The sequence below is a fragment of the Fringilla coelebs genome, assembly GCF_963513975.1.
Source record: "Fringilla coelebs genome assembly, chromosome: 6".
Lineage (NCBI taxonomy): Eukaryota > Metazoa > Chordata > Aves > Passeriformes > Fringillidae > Fringilla > Fringilla coelebs.
Genome location: NC_140034.1, coordinates 22,621,323 through 22,642,724, shown reverse-complemented (window position 1 = coordinate 22,642,724; position 21,402 = coordinate 22,621,323). Strand labels below are relative to the sequence as shown.

General features: G+C 42.1%; 1 protein-coding gene across 3 annotated transcripts in view; it reads left to right on the top strand.

The window, feature by feature from the left end:
• ESRRB (estrogen related receptor beta) overlaps nucleotides 1-21,402 on the top strand; it is a 127,859-nt gene that overhangs the window by 69,564 nt on the left and 36,893 nt on the right. For all 3 annotated transcript variants that reach the window (XM_084208528.1, XM_084208527.1, XM_084208529.1), the window contains one exon: nucleotides 16,957-17,366. In XM_084208528.1, coding sequence (XP_084064654.1) covers nucleotides 16,957-17,366 — 410 coding nt within the window. The remainder of the gene's footprint in view (nucleotides 1-16,956; nucleotides 17,367-21,402) is intronic.

Genomic DNA, 21,402 nt, shown 5'->3' with positions numbered 1-21,402 from the left:
TATATAGAATTGTCTTTTCCTCTTCTCATTCCTACATCCTGCTCTGTGGGCTGCTGCTTAAAGCAGACACTAACATTGCCGAAGTAATAGTATGCTTTTGCTCTGGCAAATGATCCAAACTTTTCAGGACTGATCCAACTTGAGGTAAAATATTAAACCATCTCCTTCCTTCCTGAAATAGGGGGGAAAAAAGTTAGAAAGAAAGAAATAGATCAGCGCAGCTGGTCTTTGCAGTGGGACAGAGAAGACAGCTCTTTGCCAGGTGATATGTAAAAGCCAGCCCTGGGGACTGTTAGGCTTCATTCTTCAGATCCCATATTCCTGTATGATATGTAGGTGGGGTTGTGGAGCAACCAATTGGAACGGGGACAGGGAGGGGAAGAAACTCTCCAGATTCTCCATGGCCCTTTTAAAATAAAGAATTATTTTAATTTAAGAAATTGTTAATATCAATGGAGGAGCAACTCATCTTAGATTCTGTTGGGTGCTATAGAAATACTCAAGATAGGAGGAAATATTTAATTTAAAAATGTAATTAGTAAGCTGTTAAACACAAAATGTCTGCTGCGTAAATTTGATTTTATGGCTGAAATCTTGCACTGATGTCAGAAAGCTCCAAGTTCTGCCTTCTTTGGTAGCAGTATTGTATTCCCCCTGCAGCTGGGTACTATTTCTCCTTGCCAGAAGTATAGTGTTCTAGGAGTTGCTGCCTTAAATTTTTTAAGTGGTACAATTCCATTTTTGGCAAAGTAGCTTTACTGGTTTATACCCAGTCTGGCCATTGTTATCATGTCTGCCTTTTATTTTCAGTGGTGGCTCCTAATTTTTGTTTGCAAAGTATTTACAAGATGTCCATTTGATTGCATAGGCAAGGCACTCCTGGACACAGATGGCTAATATAATTGCACCTATGTGTTTGGGAGTGAAGTTGACTGAGCCATTGGTTTTGCAGTAAAAGTGCATGGTTTGTGGTTACAATTCAGTATTTGTGTTTGTGACCCTCTCTGTGCAATGGCATGTTAAGGTTGGTGAGGCAGAGTGACACCAGCTCTCCTGACTTCAGTATATTGCAAAATGTTCAGTAGAGAGGTCCTTTATGGTACACGTTTCAGTTGCATTCCTTGGGTATAAAATCAGCCTCGACCACAGCTACGCAGAGGACACAACATATCCAGAGACAGTCTGAGACCCTTCCTCTCAAGAAGTGCATTTTTGGAAAGGGAGCTGACTGTGCTTTTGGGAATGAGGAATCACAAAACCAGATACCTCAGAAATGGAAGACTTAGGCAGTAGGTCTTGCTGCTCTTATTTGGATATACAGCTGGATTGATTCAATGCCTGAGCCACCTTCAAGTAATTATTTTAGTGAGTCTTCATGCTCTGTAGATAGTCTACCATATGCATTGTTGAGATTCCTTTTTCCACCTCCTTTGATGAACTGCTGAGGTCAGCAATTTTATTTCAGTAGCTTGCACTGATGGACTTTGCTTCTATACCAGCCTTTCCATCCAGATGACACTGCAGTGCAGAGAAATAATCCAATTTTACTTGATTATTAATAATTACTCTCAGCTACTATTTTTTCAGTTGATTGATTAGAATAAACACTGCTCTGATGGGATACACCAGAATCCATAACTCCTCTTCCTTTTTTACTGATACTTTAGCTCAGGCTTCTCCAGGCACAATGTGAAGCAGGGGATTATAATGCAAAGTGGCATTTTAAAATGTGCCTTCTTGCTGTTTTTTAACTAGGTGTGACCAAAATTCATTTGTCTGGATTGGTGAAAGACTACAGGCCCTTAATAATGGCTCTGGTTTGCAAGCCAGTGCTTTAGCTAAACCCATGTTTTCCCCTGTTCTATGTTGAAGCTGGACTAAACAACTCCTGTTTTTGTTTTAGTCTTCCAAACTGATCAAATACTATAGGTTTGCAGGAAATGTGCTTCCTACTTGCGATCTGGTCCCTTATCCAACAGGTTGTGTATCCCTCCAGGAGGATTCCAGGCCGTAAGTTTCTTTGGAGGGATCTCACCTTGTAGATGAGTGAGATTTTTGCTGTACCAAATTTGAGAGGTTTGTTTTTGGTTTTTTTTTGTTTGGAAGGAGCATATTACAAGGCACTCTCTCACCAACTCGTGGCCTGAAACCCTATCCAGCAGTTCTGCAGGGAACAGAGGAACTTTAAAGTGTTTGCAGATTTGTCAAGAACTTAAACACCTCAGCTAAATTATGCACAAAAAAATAGGAAGACTACCATTGAAGTTCATGTTTTCACCAGCTTAGTGCACAGTCAGGAACAACCTCTCCTAGCACTGCAATCCAGTAGCTTCCTTGCTGATTCAGCCTGTTTTGTACCATATGCTGTTAATGCCAAGGGGTGAACAGCACTGCAGCCAGCACCTCAGAAAGTCAGAACAGGCAGGTCAGGTGTAGCTGGGAAGAGCAGTGATTTTCCTACAACTGCTATTAACCCTGTGGACTGGCACTCTCTCTGTGAAGCTGGTTGGTACGGCATGGGAGACAATTTAGCTACTTGTAGCTGTTTTGATTTGCATCTTGGGTGCCTTGAATTCATTCTGGTTTGAGAATAATGTTATTTCTAGGTTGGAAAAGTGGGAAGTGAGAAGATTGCTTTAACGTGAACAGAATTTGCCTCCTCTTTGCGAGCAGGGAAGTTGTCAGAGGCATTTAGAGTTTTGATTTATCTGCTTAGAATGAATCCAAGGAAATAAAAAAAATCCATATTAGATGTTTTAAAGAAGCCTGTTATTGAATTTTCTCTCTGAAGTGAACTGATCAGAGTGGAGAAGCCTGTTAGAACTGGCAGCACATGACGTCCAAGAGATGCTCAGGCCAATGAATGTCACCTGGAGATGGAGATGTATGAATGGATGCCCTGTACCCTGTGATTTGCAATGTGTGGGCAGGGCCATCAATCTGTGCAGTGTGACTGGCAGGAGAAGAGTGTTTGTTAGTGTAAGTGGGAATTTCAGAGAAAGTCCTCTACTGGGAAAAGTTTGCCTTCCTTTCCTTCCCAGGAGCATTTGAAATAAAAATGTGTTTGGGGAAGGAGTAGTTAGACACTAGAAAACAATCTCCAGAAATGCAGTAAAGGACATGGGATAGCTGCAGTGTTGGACATTCAGATGGCTTTTCAGATCCTGAGGACTGGTTTGTGTTCAGATCAATAGGAAGTACAATTTGATTTCAATAGAAGTTGGACCAAGGCTCAAATGAAGAGCCAGGATACTGTAACAACTACTTCTGATTTATTTCCCCTGTAGCTAGAAAATTCTGGGTAAGGTTTAGGTGTCAGCTAAGGTACTTATTCTCAATTCCAACATTTTTCCCTCAGCGAGCTGTAAAGGAAAGCATTTTTTGTGGGTCACAGAGATGCAAGGAAGTAGCACTCCTTACCAGGAGTGAATGAGAAAGAAGTTTCATTCAGGCTCTCATCAAAGTGGATAGAATGTTCAGGTCAATTTTTGTAAACTGATAGGCAGCCAGGGTTTCAGGGCTTCTGATCACATGCCAGCAGTGATTTCATTGTGATGCAGAAGGAATGGGGTAAAGCTTAAATGGCACCAGATGGAAAAGTGGAACTGTGTTTCTCCAACAGCACTCAGCTTTCAAATCAGAGGGATTGATTTTTGGCTACAAGATGCTCCTTGACACATGGTTAATCTCTGAGTAATACAGGATAACCATTTTATATGAGTTGATGGCACAGATTTTGTGGTACTTTTGAATTTCCAGAACTTTCATGTAGAATCCCACCTTTTCAGATGATTTAGATGCAGTTTGTTTCCCAGTCTCAATCTCTCTGTTGCCTGGCTAAAGAAGATAGCATGAAGTGTCAAAACATTTCTGTGTACATTAGAACATAGATATTTTTTGAATGCATATAAGTAGAGAAAATAGACTTACTGAATGAAGCACAGAAAGGACTGTGTGGAAAACACAGGGAGGGGAGCTGCCTGGACATTAAAATCTTCGTTCAAGAATATTTATTGTCTAACAATGTTATTTCATCACAAATCTGACTGCAACCTAAACTTCTAGGCAAAGTAGAAATTCCAATAAAATTTATTTCAAGAAAGTTCCAATATTTTGTTTCCTTATGTTCCTGAAAATAGTGTGTGATTAGTTCATCAAACAACACGAGAAAACACATGACAGGCTAAACAAAGTGCTAGGAGCAAAGCAAAGTTAAACATCTAATTTTTTACAGCTGTTTGAAAATTCTACAGTAAAAACATCACCAAAATTAACTTAGTTCTGTAATGAAACAGAATAGCATTTTTAAACAAAAATGGATTTTTGATGAAAAATTTGGAGTGAAGTATAATTGCAAAGGAGAATGGAAAAATGGGTTGAATCGAGGTGTGATCAGGAGGCAGCTGGTGTGTGAAATAGTATGTGAGGAGATGGAGATAGGATTAGGCAGTATTAGAGATTAGGTTATTGTGTAGACTGGGTCACAGGGGTCTGGGCTTAAAGTATGGTGAGGTGTAGGAGGAGGTCAGAATTGGTGTGCATTGAAGAAACAGATTTGCAAAGCCAGTGTTTTCTTCCTCTGGCTGGCTTGCATGCAGGAAAACACTAGCTACTCACACTGCTTAACACAGGCAAGCTGGAGAGCTGTGGTGCTGCTGAAAAAGGTTCAAATTCTGCTGATAGCCTGGAGCAGAGGACATCATGTGAGCACAGAATTTGTCTGTCCATCGTTCTGGTTATGACACTCATCTGCACACTCCATTCTTTCAATCATAGTTGCTGTTTGACTCTCAAGGTGTTCCTGAGAGGTAGGTCCTTCAGCTGGGGGAAGCAGTGTCCTGGAGAGCTGCAGTGGTTTGCTGAAGTGAGGTTGGAATTAGACTTTGAGACATTTTGGCTGCATTTTGAGGGCCGAGGGCGCTGTACCTCACTGCCCCAGGTTGTAGCACAGAGCCAGTGACTCGGAGTCACAAGATGTGTGTGGGTCCTTGGGCTGTGTTTGGGGCACGGTTACCTAGTGGTGATTGACATGCAGAATGATTGCCAAAACACTGCTCCTAAGAATGGCCACAGAGAAAGGTTGGGCACAGAGGCAGATCTGGGAGGGTAAGGTCTACAGTATAGACTGGGTAGAGAGAGATGGGTGTGGGACACTGACTTAGTTTCCAAGGGCAGAGGGAACTGGAAGGCTGGGCACACAGAGCAGATGAAGTGTGAGTGTGGGGAGTTATAGATCCTGTCTTTATGCATCGCATTGATCTCATTCAGTGTGTTATACTTAGCATTTTGTTTATATAATCTCAGGGTGTTACAGAGGTTTGTTTATTTTTAACTCCTAGATGACTGGCAGTTTCAGTCTGAATCCTGTCTGTTTATGAATGGGAGAAATTTGTCCAAACCTGGCAAGAGATTTTTGACAAAGGCTTTCTGGAAATTGGGAGAAATGCATTTACTTGACTTATAATCTTGTCAGCTGGGAGCAAAATCCAGACAGGCAATTTGTGCATGGGGTGGTGAAAGCCCTGACCATTATTTGTTTGCAATGGTAAATGATTGTGTCACTTTGTTACATTTCCTTTAGGAATTTAGATAGGAAAAAGAAAGAGGGGTAAGGTACATTCTGCATCATGCAGGAGTCTGGTGCAAAACCAGCCACCTGATGAAGTATGTCACATGACCAAAAGAGTTTGGGACTAGAAGCTGTCTCATGTCTGATCTCACTGCTGGTGGCTGCTCACTGACTTAGTATTTGTGTTCTGTTTCTTGTTGTAGACAGGGTTTGAGTGAAACCAGTCTGTGGATTTGGCACAGGATTCCCTGATGTAAACAGAGTGCTGAGTTAACAGAGATCAACACGTACCAGAGATTTTAGCAACTCACCTGGATGCCCCTTTCTTCCTGTACCACCACCAGATTCTCCAGAGGCAGTCATATTTCCCAGAAGAATCCAGCAAGGATTAAGAGGGTTTCCTCCCTGCAAGTTTAGATACAGAATGCTGTGTGTATCTCTAGGGCTTACTGGACCCTGGTGGAGCTAGGCTTCAGAACTAGCTTTAGAATTGACCCTGTTTGCCCTGATGGGTTGCAGTGCTCACTGCTGGCTGGTCAGCAGACATTGATTTCTATTTCCCATTGCTCTTACATGGTTCACACACAGAGAACTCAGTCTATCTGCTATGAGCTGCTGGGGCTGTTCACTGGAGGGAAAGTCTTTAGCTTTCAAGATCTCCCACTGTCAAAATATCTGGTAAAGCTGACTTGTTGCCTCTCTCTGCCCCTTGGCCAGGTTGCTCACACCTTCTGTTCTGCGTGTCTGTTCCCCTCCAGCCCACTCCTGTCTGTTCATCATCTCCTCTCTCTGTGCATCTAATGGAGGTTGGTAATCCCGTTAGGTGCTTGCAGCGGGTGCTGCCGAATTTGCTTGCAACCGCCTGTGCCAGGTCGAGTGTCATTGCCAGCAGCACTCTTGGCGGGATGAAGGTTGCATTAGCGAACAGTAATTGAAATGCAAAATAACATTTTGATCGAGCGAGCAGGCTGTTTATTTATCAGATCAATAGCCAAAATGCCCCATCTGGAGAAGTCAGCGTGATAACAAGTGATAGCATTCCAAGGGCAAAGGGAACAAGCTCAGCGGGGAGGACATGCCGTCAGGGTGGGCTGGTTTCACTTGGGTCACACCAGGCCGTCAGTTGATGAAATTTGCTTCTTTTTGGGTCCCTGCTTGGAAGAGGGTGGGCCCCCTCCTAGTTGCATCAGCAAAGGTTTCCTGACCTCTGGAGAGAGAACAAGTTTAAATATGGGCTAGGACAGATTGCAGACGTGTAAAACCACGTGAGATCTTCTTCCTCCCATGCTCTGATAGACAGAGGAGTGTGCCTCAAGGTGCAGGCTGCAGATGATATGGCTTAGTTAGGCAGTGGGTTTTGATTGTTTGTTTTTGCTTTACTGCATTATGTTTGCTATAAAGGTCTGACCACTCACAGTGATGATCAGGAAGTATGAAGTCATCGTTTGGCTCCTATAGCAAAGCTACTGGAATGGTACCTAGGTGCATGCACATGATGAGGAGAGGAGAGATGTGAGAGAAGGGAATTGTGTGTATTTGCACAATAAATTTATGCATACGCAGATACCCTCCAGAATGAAGCCATGTAACATTTAAAGCTATCTCAAAAAGGTACTATATGAAAGTGTAGAAGCAGCTGTATAGCTTCTTTGCTGGTGTTTGACTGCCTGTCTGTCTGCTTTGCTACGTCTGTGTGTTAGCTTCTGCTTAACCATTAGTAGGGATGCTAAAGAATGGAAGAAGAAGAGAAACCAAGGTTAAGGAGCTTGCAAGCTTGTGTTCCTTTCTTTTGTATCCAGAAACAGTAACAGAGAAAAGTGAAAACTTAATGGGATGAGAAAATAATCTATTCATGATGACAAAAGGATTATTTTTGTGGGGTTTTTGTAATCACATTTAGTTAAATTTTCCTTCAGTGATTCCAATTTGTGAGGAAAATCTAAGTAATTAAAAGTATATTGCTTCAGAATTTGTTTTGGCTGAACTGAGATTTTTTTTGTGTTTTTGTTTGGTTGTTTTTTGTTGTTTTTTTTTTAATCTAGAGAAAGGAGCATGCAAGTTTTGCAGAGTATTTGGGAAAATGATGTGTTTATTCTGCTATACATTTTCTGTTTAGTGAGCAGTTTGTTGATCCCATCTCTTGGTTCAGGCAAGTAAGAATGTGGGGCCTCAGGTAGGATCAGACTTGAGTGGACGGGAAGCTGCTTTGTCAGTCAGAGGAAATGGGGACAGTCAGTGAGGTGGATGAATGAAACGGATAAGTTATGGGGGTCAGAAGCTGGAATTTGGGTCAGATACAGCTGCCTACTTAATATATGCGGTGTATGCTGAGAGATCTAAATACTTACCAGAGGTGAGAGTTTAGAGACTCAGCAAAACTGAACCATGAGGTTATTCTAAATAGGTAGCTAAGGATAATCCTGCATGTTACAGCAGTGTAAGGTGTGCAGAAGGAAACCACTGTTTCCGTATGTGACCTATTCTCCTGACACCTGTGGTATTCATTAGCAGAAAAGGAGCCCGGTTTACAGTTACTCACAGTCACCTTGCTTTGTCACTGTATCATCTTAGAAATCCTTTCTGAATTGTCAGAGTTTAAAAAAAATATCAAATTAAAAAGCACTAATTTCCCTTTGTTATTTCATATGCTGTAATTTATGTAGAACTAATTTCAGTTAGTTTTTCAAGATCTGACAGGTTTTGAGCAATGTTCTAATGATGAGGCACTTAGTAAAAGATTTCTCTCAGAGCTACAGGTGAAGTCTAGGCAAAGCTCATCTGATCTGTCTGGATTGTCTTGGCCAGGGTGGGAGAAGGAGGCAGAATCCCACTACAACACTACAACTGTGTTGTTTAAGCATATGAAAGAGAAACCTTCCCAAAAATTATTACCAGCTCAAACCCAGAGAATTTCTAAACGCATCCGGGTTGAAAAACATTCAAGTTCATATTTTGTCTTGATAAACCCAAAGTCCTCCTTTAAAGTAAGCTATTATTCCTAAAGAAATGTCAATTACTAAGTCTCTTTGCACATTTGTTCTAGGGTGATGTCTTTGATATGTATCTCCCATCCTAACTCCTTCCTCAAACACTTAGAAAAATTAAGCAGTACCTTTGGGTCTCTCTTTTTTCATCCCACTGTTCACCAAGAATTGAAGCAAGGTTGAAGGGGGATGTCTTCAATTAATATCTTGAAATGCAAGGAAGTGCAGGCTGATGAATTTGTATTGGTGGCAGATTTCTCTCAGAAATGCTGAGAGGATACTAAGCCAAAGGTGTCTGAGAGATGAGGTGTTGGATCAGGCTGCGATGCAAAAGTAAGTGCGATATGAATGGCAGTGCTGGAAGTTCTCCTTTCCTTGCTCATCTGAGAAGGTGGAAGCAAAATTCTGATGTATAAGTGTTTGAAATGGGCTCTACTGAGCCTCCTGTGTATGGGTCTCATTCACAAGTGTCTGAAGGACACTGAAGTGCTTAGAGAGATACAGATTATAAGTGCTCTAGATAGGCAGAGTATAAAGAAAGACACTCAAGAAGAAATGAAGGTCTAGCTGAGCATTTCAACAGGGATTGAGTTGCAGCTTTGCTGTGTACAGGCAAAATCGTTGAACTGCTGTGAATGTAGGAATAGTGGTGTAAGTGGAAATGTAAAACACAAAATTATAACGCTGGGGAGAAAGGGTGGTGGTAGAACTTGGATAAATAGTGAACAGCAAGTCAACCCTGTCCTTGTTTTGCTGTGGTATCAGCAGTAAGTATAAGCAAGAGGCATTGGCTCAAGTGCTAAAGCACTTCTGGAGGAAGTGCCATTTAGTGCACCAGAGGGCAAGATACCTTCAAAAGGCACTGTGTGAATAAGAGAGTGAACTGATAATATGTGTCACACCTCCAGATTAATTGTCACTTCATCTTTGTAGTACTTTCTACCATTTACTAACAAGACCATTTTTGTTGTAAGGGTGAAGAGAAATTACAGTAATGAGGAGAGGGATGAAGGCTAGTGGGAAATCCATAATGTCTTCTGCCCATGAGAGCCTTTTTTTTTTTTATTAAGCAGGCTCCAGACATTTTGCTGTGGCAGCTTTTTTCAGCATGAGCTAACTTGGACTAGAGAAGATCTACTGATATGTAACTGGGCTCTGGTTATGCAATGGGTCAAAGGGATAAAATATCTTCTGAGCATTAGACAAGCAAGTACTATTTGTGTAATAGCCAGAATGTGAGCACTAGCTTGTCCAAAGACAAGTATGTAGTATTAGGGGCGTGGGGGGGGCATATTATGGACAATTGCCTTGAAAACTGGCTGTCTGGGGTTTGCCACAACAGAATAGGAGCACAATCCGTGCAAACCAAAGGGAGTCATCACTAGGAAACATGGCAGAACTATTAGAAATCAGATCTGTACTCCAGAGAAAAATAGTTAAATTGAGCTGAGTTCTGACTCTTGTCCTTTATAGCAATGCAAAATACTGTGATTGAAACAAAAACTCTTTCAAGTGCATGCACTGATGTATTTATGTTTATGATGCCTGTCATGCGGGTACTACCCAAGCTCTTGCCTCTGCTCAGAGAGAAATTAAGTTTGTCCTGGAAACAGAGTATGTTCCTGTGTGATAGAATAAGCCCAGAAAAGATTCCTAATATGGCCAAGTTACCCACAGTTATCCACTGTACAGGAGTAAAGTGGCACATTGGCAGATCCCATTATTCTTGGACTGTTGAATGGAGAAAAGCTGTCAGTATAGATGGTCTCTAAATGATGGCTCTCTCATTTGAAGTCCATATGGAGTAGAAGAGCGTGAGAAAGAAGTGTGGGTGCTGATGCCTTTCCTCCCTAGCACTTTGGTGGGTGTTCTCAGCAAGGCAAGAGTGAGAGCGTGTCTGTGAGCTGTCCATGGTAAAAGCAGGTTGACCAACAGGTGTGGCTCAGCTCTGTGACATTAACTCCTTGCATAAGTGGCCTAAAATTACACTGGCTGTTATTGCAGCTGTCACATCTACCCTGACACTTGGAAAACGTTATTTATTTCTGTCTTCTGTATCTAAAAAAAAACACCTGACAAAATTTGGCTTGTTGGAGTTGCAGCCAATGTTTGAGAAGCTGACCTACATTGTTTGTCAGTCCACTGTAGATTGCAAAGCTCTCTCATGTGGCTCACAAAAGACACAGAATCTATGTTGCCCATGATGTGCACATCTCATTTACATGCAGTGCATTGCATTAATTGCATTGCATGTAATGCAAGTTTGTGTCATCTGAACTGACAAATACTGATAGCAGAAATAGGTCTGTACCAGAGAAGAGAATGGATGATTTATCTCTCTTATCATTCGTGTTTGTATCTCTCTTATCATTGGTGTTAGCAGATTAAAGCTATTTTCATCTTCCATGATTGGTTTAAAAATTTCTGTGCAATCCAAAGTGTGTTTTTATCACAAGCTGGTTCCTGAAGTGAGCAGCTTTATACTGGCATATTTCTTGGGTTTTGTCAATATAACTTAAATCTGCTGTGAGGACTTCAGGACTGAAGTACAGTTCCACAAGTACAGCCTATGGCTCCTGGAAGTCAAGCTCTACAGGCATCTTTTCTGCAGGGTTTACCAGTTTAGAAAACTAAAGAAAAGGAAAGTTTTAGGAACTTCAGAAAATCAAGATTTCATTCTGTACTGGAATCCATACTCCAGTGGGTAGAGCCACCCCAAAAAAAGTCAATTTCTGACCTTTTATGTTTCTCATTGTGCCCAGAATAGGGAAGATTTTTCCTGAGGAGGGCCTGAGTGTTTTCTCTTCCACCCCTCCATAAGGTGATACTAGTTCTACAGCTGTATTTCAGTACCCATTTTGATTATCATTTCAGTCTTTTTGTTGAAAATCTCCAACACGCTGAGTTGGTGACTTAATGACTAATCCAGAAAATACTGGTGAAGGGGCTGGACTACATGGCAGAACTTATGCCCATTCCTTACCTTTCTTCAGGAAACTGGAGTATAAAACTGATCTATCCTTGCATTTCCTGGTGAAGATGAGGTTTCAGACACTAAGGAAGCTTAGCAGTGTTGACACTAAACTTTTTTTGATCCAGTTTTGGAATAGCAAGTGGTACTTGGAGAACATAGAAGGTCAAATACTTATGTTTGCATGAGCACTTCAATGCTCAGATGGTATTAAGTTACTGAATCATGTATACCTTTAGCTGATAAAATTTCCCCTGGAGGGGAGAAGTTACCTTCTGTTACAAAGCTGGGTGTTCTGGCTGTCCTACTAAGCAGGTGTGAGTGGTGGACATTTGTTTTCTTGCTCATACATAAAGACTACAGAGTTATTGTAATTTCCAAATCCATAAGTGGGGTAAAGAGCTGAATGTAGGTACAAATTACTATTTCAGGCAAAAATAACCCAGAAGGATGTGCAATAAAATAGCCTTACCTGCATCAATCCCAAGCTTGTAATCCTTGATGTTTAAAAGAATGATAATCGGGGGCACTACTGCCTTAATTTTATAATTCCGGTCTTCTGTCCCTTTCTGTTCCTCCCCATCTAGCAAGCTTTCCCTCTCTTATTATTGCTGTTGTTCTCAAATGATCATTAAGCTCATAAGCCTTTAATGGCTAAGTACCAGCCATTGCAGAGAAATAGCAAACGATGAAAGGCTGGAGAAGAATTGAGGAAACTTGTAATATTAACCAACATTGCTGTCCAAAGGAGAGAACACTAATGGGTAAAAACCTAAAGCACAGTCTTGACTTGGTCTAAATCTGTGTATTTACATCCAGAATAATTGAGGTCAGAGCATGCTTGTCTGAGGGCAGTTACAAGCACATAAAGGCCAAGAACACTGTTAGTGATAAACAGCAGTGGGTTTATGAAACAGGAGTACAATAACCACACAAGGCACACAATAACCTTTCTTGATGCAATTAGATAATTAGTGGGCAAAAGGAATGCAGTGAATAGACTGACTCTGGACCATGCATGGGCATTTGATGCAAAGCTGTGCAAAATCTTATTAGGGAAATTAGATCAAATTGGTTTTGATACAAATCCTGTGAAATGAATAACGGATTAAATGACAGAGTGTAAACAGAAGGGTTAGAGATATTCTTTATCCTTCTGCAAAGATGATGTCCAAAAGGACAATGCTTTGACTGTAAATACTCATTAGTGACCTGGAAGAATGTAAAAGTGATCGCTCTTAAATTTACAGTTGACAGAACCAAAAGATACTTTAAAAAAATCAGTGTAGGAAAAAAAAAAAGAGCTAAGCTGAAAAAATGAGCATTGTGAATGGGCTTTGGTAAAACAAGTGATAATTAGCACTGTGTAGTTCAAAGATGATACTGGGTCTACTTTGGAACAAGGAGAATCTCCAAATTTTGTGTTGTGCAGAGCATGGTGGCCAAAGAAGCTTATGTTCAGAGAGGTCTCAGTGAGACAGGCTATCAAATTGTGTGAGCTGATGTGCAACCTGATGTCTGGCAAAGCTACTGCTCCGTTGGTCCATATGTCTTCCTGGCTGCGTGCTTTCCAGAGTGACTCTCCCCTGTAGTGCTGCAGCATTGCACTGTGCCGTTCAGGGCACCTTGCTGCAATAGAGACCCAGTGAAGTTGGAACAAATCCAGAGAAGGACCACAAAGATGCTAAAGGGATTAGAAGGAATGACCTATGATGAGGAAAGGTGAAAAGAACGAAATGTTTAGAACCTCTAAGCCTGTTACATGGGCACAGAAATAGTAACGGAGTTTCCTGTGCCAGCACGGAGGAGAGTTGGATCAAGTCTCTCTCCTTTTACATTCCTATTAAGGTAACTAGAGCCAAGCAAAATGGCTGTTCATCACTTTGAACTCTTTGCAAAAAACATTTAGCTGTTCTTCTTGAAGTTCAAGATGTTGTATCTCATTGCCAGGGGACACTCTGACTGTTTAAAAATCAGCACGGGATCTCCATGAGACTTGCAGAAAGTCAGAAGCCAGAAAAGAAAAGCACATGCTCTGGAATGGCTGGAGTCACCTTAGCTGTAATCTTTGATCTATCTTGGTGTTAAGGGCTTTAGCTCTCAAGCATGCATTCACATCCAACCAGAACTTGCTATGTACTGCTGCCTGCTGGAAGGGAACAGGAGGGTCCTCAGCTGTAAGGATGTAGGGGACTTGTTTCTTGATTCACCATCAAACACTCACTGCTTGCATGCCTTGGGGGAAGAAGGCTCCTTATTTCCCCAGGTTCTCTTTTTCTTTTTCTTTTTCTTTTTCTTTTTCTTTTTCTTTTTCTTTTTCTTTTTCTTTTTCTTTTTCTTTTTCTTTTTCTTTTTTTTTCTTTTTCTTTTTCTTTTTCTTTTTCTTTTTCTTTTTCTTTTTCTTTTTCTTTTTCTTTTTCTTTTTCTTTTTCTTTTTCTTCTTTCTCTTTTTCATTTCCTTTTTTATTTCCTTTTTAATTTTCTTCTTCTTTTTCTTCTTTTTCTTCTTCTTTTTCTTCTTCTTTTTAAAAAATTTATTTTATTTTTATTTTTTGTTTGTTTTCTCTCCACTGAAGGAAAGTACCTTGGTAAGCACTCTTGAGGTCATCTGTGAATGTTGGGCTATTTAAGTAACAGAAGTTGGGATTTGGGCTCCACTGATGTAATCTTCCAGTCCAGCTCATCTCCCTATCATTCTGTTTCATAGTGTTTTCCTCTGTCTGCCTTGAGAATTATAACTCCAGCTCCTCTTACTGTGGAGTTCCACAGTGCAGAACAGTGTTTTATGGTTATTTTGCCTTCCATTTTAACCTTAATTTCATGTTGCTGTGTCCAGTGATCTTCATTTCTTTATGACAGGTGCACTTCTCAGGTAGGGAGAGGTTCCAGAGCCCACACAGCTGGTTTCAGCTTTGCTGTGAGATGCTAAGATCTAGTCTCAGCTAGCAAAGTTTCATCTTCCTTCACACGGTCAGCTGTCGTTACACCAAATCTGCAATATGTCTAGGTGCCCTGTGGGAATAGAGATGGATGCACCTGCAGCGATTTCTGTAACTGCTCCATGACCTCTCGTTCATTGTGGCCCTCTGGGCAAAGCATGGGCATTTATCAACTCATCACACTGTCTCTGAGAGGGCCCAAACCCTGGATTCCTCTCATGTAACACCAGGCAAAGCAGCTGAGGAACGTGAGATGCCTGCCCATATTCTCAAGGTCAACAGTCTTGCCAAAAAACAAACTTGGCTGATCGATCCCAGAGATAGGATATGAGGTCAAACTTTGAGGATGAAACAGAGAAGGGAAAATTAGGAGATACTTAGGTCAAATGAGATCATAAGGATGCAGGACTGTGAATTTGCTGCATATCAAACATCTATATTCCTATCATCAGACTCATAGGTGTGATACATAAAAGTCTGCACTCCAGCCTTGCTGATTCACAGAAAGTTTTGTCCTGTCCCCTGACGGATTTGAACCCTTGGCAGAAGGAGTTGCCACTATTACCAGGTAAATAGGCCGAAACTGAAATAGAAATTACCCACATGACCATGGTGTGGTAACTTTAAACAACAGAGGTTCCAAGAAGAAAAGTCAAGCATCTCCAGTCAGTCAGAATTCTTTGCCATGTCATCAGGAAAATTCATGTTTAGTTTTTCTTAAAGCCTTTGACAAATTGTCTCGCTTAAAGGAAAATTTAACCTCTCAGGTTAATACTATTATCAATTAAAAGGTGTCAAAGACCCTACTCAGAAAAGAAAGAGAAGTCAATTTTCAGCATGATAAAGGTTAACATGCATTACCCACAAAGATCAGTATTGTGGTGTTTGATCCATGTGTTAATGATCTCGGAAGTGGGTGAACAATGAGACTGCAGATGAAATCAAATTACCAAGGAAGAGTGAAGAACTCCAGAGGATCCTAATAAAGCTGGGTGTGTGGCCTGCACAGCATAGTAGCACATGAAATACTCTGTTGACTATTGCAAAACATTGCACGCCAGAAGGGTTAATTTGATATTTCATACATCTTAATGATTCTAAATTGACTGTAGCAACTCAGGAATAAGACCAAGTGTTGCACTAAGTTCCTGATACTATTTGTTGAAGAAATTGTAACAATTTAGATTTTCATTTAAAGAGGGGAAAAAAAGCAAATAGTGCAAGGAATTACATAACATGTAGACTGAAAATAACATTGAAAATATTGTAACGTCACTAGGTAATTGATGGCGTGCCTTTGCCTTGACTCCTGTCCAGACCTTCAGCTGGAGAAGTGATGGAGCAGTGCCAGTTCCATGCTGCTGAGGAGCTGGCTCATTGAACTCTGTTCTGGACTGAACAGAAATAGCCAGACTAGAGGAAGTTCAGAGATGGATGATGAAGCAGATAAGAGATCTGCAAAAACTTCTGCATGGAGGGCAATCACATAGATAATGAAGAGATGAATGAGGAGAACATGGCAAAACTACATTTCCTGAGAAGGAGAGTCAGGAGATGTTCAGGGAGCCTGACAGGCTGCAAATATATTATAGGCAAATAAAACTGGGATTTGTTCATACACCACACAAGTAATCCCTGACACTCATTGCTGTAAATATCATAACATTTAGCAGTCTTCAAAAAAAAAGATTGACCACTTTTATAAGGAATAAGAATATCTGTGACTAAAATAAATATGAAGTGCTTGAAAAGTTCTTTTCTGCACGGAAATGGTGAATTTCTTTCCATAAACTTTGGAGTGTGACCTCTCTTTAAGAAGTAGAAATTTGTGTGTCCATGCAAAAGCTCAATACTAGTAAACAAAAAAAGATAAAGATTTAAGATTGAGGCAGAAGAAACTTTTGATCAGATGATTTTTCCTTCCATTTCTAAGCTCCTCTTTTAGTGATGATAGTGCAGCAGGGCAGGGTAAAGGGTGAGATGGGGTGAGAGAAGGAGTCAAACTTGAAAATGAAAGACTTCTGTATTTCAAATGACAAAATGAAAATCCAATCTGAGCAGGTCCTTTCTGCAGAGTATGCTGCTGAACCTTTTGCATAAAGCTAGGACAGCCCATTCTCTGCCAAACACCTTTTTCACCTGGTCTGCCACAGGCAAGCTTCTTTCTTTCTGCTCTCTCAGGGTAGATGGTGCTCTGGCTGGACTTTGCTTCATCAGCACTCATGCCCCTTCCCAGCACTGCAGCCTGTGAAGAGCCTGAAATTATGATCTTCACGAAGAGCTTTGTCCTTACTCTAGTGCAAGTCTGTGGGGAGCAGGTGGGATGGTCTTGGTCAATTGTACCGATATTCCTCAGGAAGAACCTGCATGGGGTTGGACTGCCTGAGCCAACTGGAGTTGGACTGAGGTGGCGAAAGGAGGGCTGTCTTTTGACTAAACCTGGAACCGGCTTTGGCCAGGCGGTTGCTGAGTGCCTTTGCTCTCTCCCTGCAGGCTGCTCGGCAGAATGGCCACGGAGGAGCGGCACCTCTCCTCCAGCTGTGGGTCCTTCATCAAGACCGAGCCCTCCAGCCCATCTTCCGGCATCGACGCCATCAGCCACCACAGCCCAAGCGGCTCCTCCGACGCCAGCGGTGGCTACGGTATCGCCATGGGGGGCCACCCCAACGGCCTGGACTCGCCACCCATGTTCAACGGCACGGGGATCGGCGGCGGGTCCTGCCGCAAGCGCTACGATGACTGCGCCAGCGCCATCATGGAGGACTCGCCCACCAAGTGCGAGTACATGCTCAATGCCATCCCCAAGCGGCTGTGCCTGGTGTGTGGGGACATTGCCTCGGGGTACCACTACGGCGTGGCTTCCTGTGAGGCGTGTAAAGCCTTCTTCAAGAGGACTATTCAAGGTATGGTGGGAAGGAATGCAAACTGAGGCGTTCGCTCCATAGGAATAAAGGGACGTGGCCCCAGACGTTGCTGAGGCTGTGGTGTCATACAAAAGGGGGAAAGGGAGAATTAATGTAATGCACCTAGCTCTCCATCCTTTTGTATGCTTCCTCTCTCCTCCTGCTCAGTTCTGGTCCTTCCAAATCAGCATGGACATGGAGTTAGGCTATGTGATGGTAGGAACCTTTGCCAAGTTCCGTGCCTGACTGGCTACCAGATCTGGGTATCCGGACTAGTGGATCTTCCTGCCTCTGCTAGTGGCACTGATACTATGAGAATGTGGCAGCTAGTGGGGTAAGGCCTGGAAAGGAAATGCATTACCTTCTAATGATGTTTTAAGGCCCATTTGAAGAGTAGATGCTTCTGCCAAGAGATGGAATTTATGTGTCTGTACCTTGAGGTGAAAACTCCAGCATTACAAGAGTAGAGAAATTCTACTGTGCTACCAGTCTTGATATGTAGCAATGAACCCCATACAAACCCCAGCACAAATCTGGACAGAGAACTTTTGTGATAGTCAGTCTTTTTCTCCTTTTCCAGTTTCACCAACCTTTTTCATTAAGATGCAGATTCTTTGAAGATAAAAAAAAAACTAGGCACTGAAGAAGATGAAGTTTTAGTCCATCTCACTAAGGACGAGCAATTCCTCAGGTGATTTTGCAAACCTCAATGCATGCATGTGTAGATGAAATGCAGGGTGTTGCTCCTTCATGTACAAGTCACATACGAGGAGTATGGCTGTGTCCTGACTACCAAAAGTGTGCTTGCAAATGTGCACATGTGCAGCTACAATATAATCAAAAGCAGGAGTGCATCCAAACAACTTCCAATATCCGTGGATGCTTGGGTATACTTATATACACATGCCCCATGTGAGCAAACATGCCTGGATGTACAGATGCTCCCTTTATTTCCTCCACTAACTGGAAAAATGACAGGATAATTCATCTGCCAGTGGGAAGTGAATTGGGTTTGCCCAAGATGGAATGCTGACTGAAGGCAGGGCTGCAGTTAGCAGGCAGCTGCGCATGTACTTGGTTGTTGGCTAGGGTTAGTCCACCACATCAATACTTCTTGCCTCCTGTGAAATGAAAGAAATGCACATGTGGAGACCACTCACTTTGTTAATTGAATGGATCTGATTACACTCTGTTGCTGGGGATGTTCAACTCTTGAGCAGTACAGGGTGCAGTTTATCCCAGGTCTTCACAAAAGTCACTATATCTATCTTGTTTTCAAAGATTTCAGATATCTCTCCTTGATGTGGAAATCCAGCTGTGGAAATAATTACTCTGCCCCAGTGATACTTCCTTCTTTATTATACCATGGCCATCTCCAGGGCATTGGCCTGTTCCCTGGCAGGGTTTCTGTGATTTATCATTGCTGAATCTCTGTGACTGAATGTGAACTTTTACTTGCATTTCTGTCAGCACTGACTCCATCCCTTCTCCAGCCCTTGGACCCTTCCTAGTGTTTCTTTTAGGCACATTCAGATGCTCAAGGAGGGACAGGGTAGCACTCTGAAGCAAAGTCCCAGTGTCTCCTAATAAAGGAAAAGACCAGATAATTAACCCTTCATGGGAGTGATACTGGAGGATCTCTGTGGCAGAGCAGAAATCTTGAGAAGGAGAAAAAGACATAGGAACTTCTGATTCTATCTGAAAACTCTTCAAAAGAAAATAATGCATGGTAGCAGAACATGGAGCCTGCATCAACCAGATGATATGCCAGCTGACTGAATCCCAAGAGGGAAGAGTGCTTCCCTCCATTTTCCTTTCCCTAGCAGAGCCATATTCTTTCTCCCGGTGGTTCCCTAATTGATGGCCTGTTAACATGTAGCAGACGGGGGGAAAGGAGTAAGTGGAAATTTCTCTCACTCTGTCATCAGCTTGGGCTGGCAACTGAGGTACCAAAATGCTTTTATTCCTCAGAATGTGAGAGTCAAGTGTGCTGTGCCTGAGGGTGAGCAATTTCAGCTATGGAGCTGAAGGCTGAGCCCAGGGAAGCCGGCAGCAAACAGGTCTGCAGAGTTTGGTTGAGTCAAGAAAGCAAACCGTTCCCAGGGCTCTGCTGCTGGGTGTGATATCCAAGTATAGCCCTGGGTGTGCGGGAGAAAAGGATTTAAGGATCAGATGAAAGAGAAGGTGAGTGGGAAGAGCATTTCCAAAAGGTGCTTATCCTGCAACTTTATTATATTCAGTAGCTCTTTTAGGCATCTAATAGACCAAGTGAAACATCTTCGTCCAGGCTGCCTAACGCTGATATAGGCTTTGCAGAAAGCATGCAGATGTGTATGTTGTGTAACTGCTTTCCCAGTATCCTAGTACCAAAATCTTGCCATGATTCAGTATGTGGGAGAGGCACTGACTCAATGGTTTGAGCACTGAGATGGAGCAATGACCCCAGGATTTCCCAGACGCTCAAGAGATGAAATAGGTAAATTCATCATCAGGCTTTTGTGGTCTTGGCAAGCCACTTCACTTCTCTGTGCTTGTGTATTGACAGGTGAAAAACCAATGGATGCTATGACAGTGCTGACTCTGCTGGCCTTACACGTGCATGCTGCCATAAAATGGGTCTAAATCTGTGCTGAGTTACTAAACCACTGCAGCCCTATCTAGAAACCCCTGATCATGAAGCAGAGCTTCACATGAAGTCCCACTTCCAACTAGCCTTGCCCCCCTTCCCCCACTACAAATTACCCCGTGCCTATTAAGGTTTTTTAAGCTGCATTAACTCATGTAAAACCTGCATATCTTGAGGCAAGAATGCCTTGCAATGGCCTTTCAACTCCCTCTGCTGCTCTAGCAGCAGCAGGAAGAAGGGACATCCAAGCTGCAGACCTTCTTTAGACATGACAACTTTTTTGCAGCTCACTTTCACTTGGCCAGGTGAGGCCAGGTTGTCATGGACAGCACAAGGGCTGCTGCTTTTCAAATGATGGGGAGAAGATAGACTGAGAGCCAGCATGGACATGTCTGATTATCTCTGAGGTCGCTGATAGTGCTGTGGGGTGTGTGGGAGTTTTTTATCAGTAGAATTTTTCCAAAGAAAAGTGGAATTTTTATCAAGTCAAATTTCCTCAAGAAAAATTTTGATGATAGGAGAAAAAAAAAGAAGTTAGGAAAATCCAAACCATTGATTCCCTTCTAGCTGAAATGGAGTGCTTGGTTTTCCTGAGCTAGGACAGGAAGACAGGGTCACCCAACCCACCCTTAACCTGTCCCACAGATTATGGGGAAGTGTCACACCTCTGTCCTTTCTTATGTTGTGTTACATTGCCAAAGGATCAAGGCCTGGAAACCTGTGTGGCATTTCCACTTTGCAGGGCTGACAATGCTTGAGACAGAAAAGTGAAAACCTGAGGTGAGGTGAGAGAACACACCCCTGGGCTGCAGGTCTTTCTCTCTGAACATGATATTTTGAACCCCAGGATTGCATTTCCCATGCTTTGAAGCAGTCAGAAATCCTAAACTGACCTGAAGCATTTTCAGTCTCAGCTAGGCTGACAAAATTTTAATCCTGTTTCTCTATCACTGTACTGTTTCATGGGATTATATTCTAGAAGCAGTTTGCATTTACCTCACCTGACTGTGAATATTGTGGAATGTGCAATCTAGTGCAGATAGGAGAGAATCTGGATTTCAGACATGCTTAAGTGGGCTGCCATTGGTGCTCAAGAGAGGTCTGATGTGAAACAAAAGATTTCATATTAGCCAAATCTAAAGGAATGGGTCTGTTGCATAAAATATAGTTTTGGATGTTTATAAATAAAAGCTTTTTTAATTTCTGTTTCATGGAAATTTTAAGTAATCCTTTCATCCAGATTTAGGCAAAGGCAAATACTGGATTTTTTACAGGATAGAATTCTCAATCAAAGTCTATTCCTTCTCTTAACAGTTTGCTCAGTAGGTAGAGCATTATGTATCAGTCAAATATATTTTCATCTCTTTTGTTCATTAATTGTTACAACTAGTAGGTAGTTTTGCCTGCTTT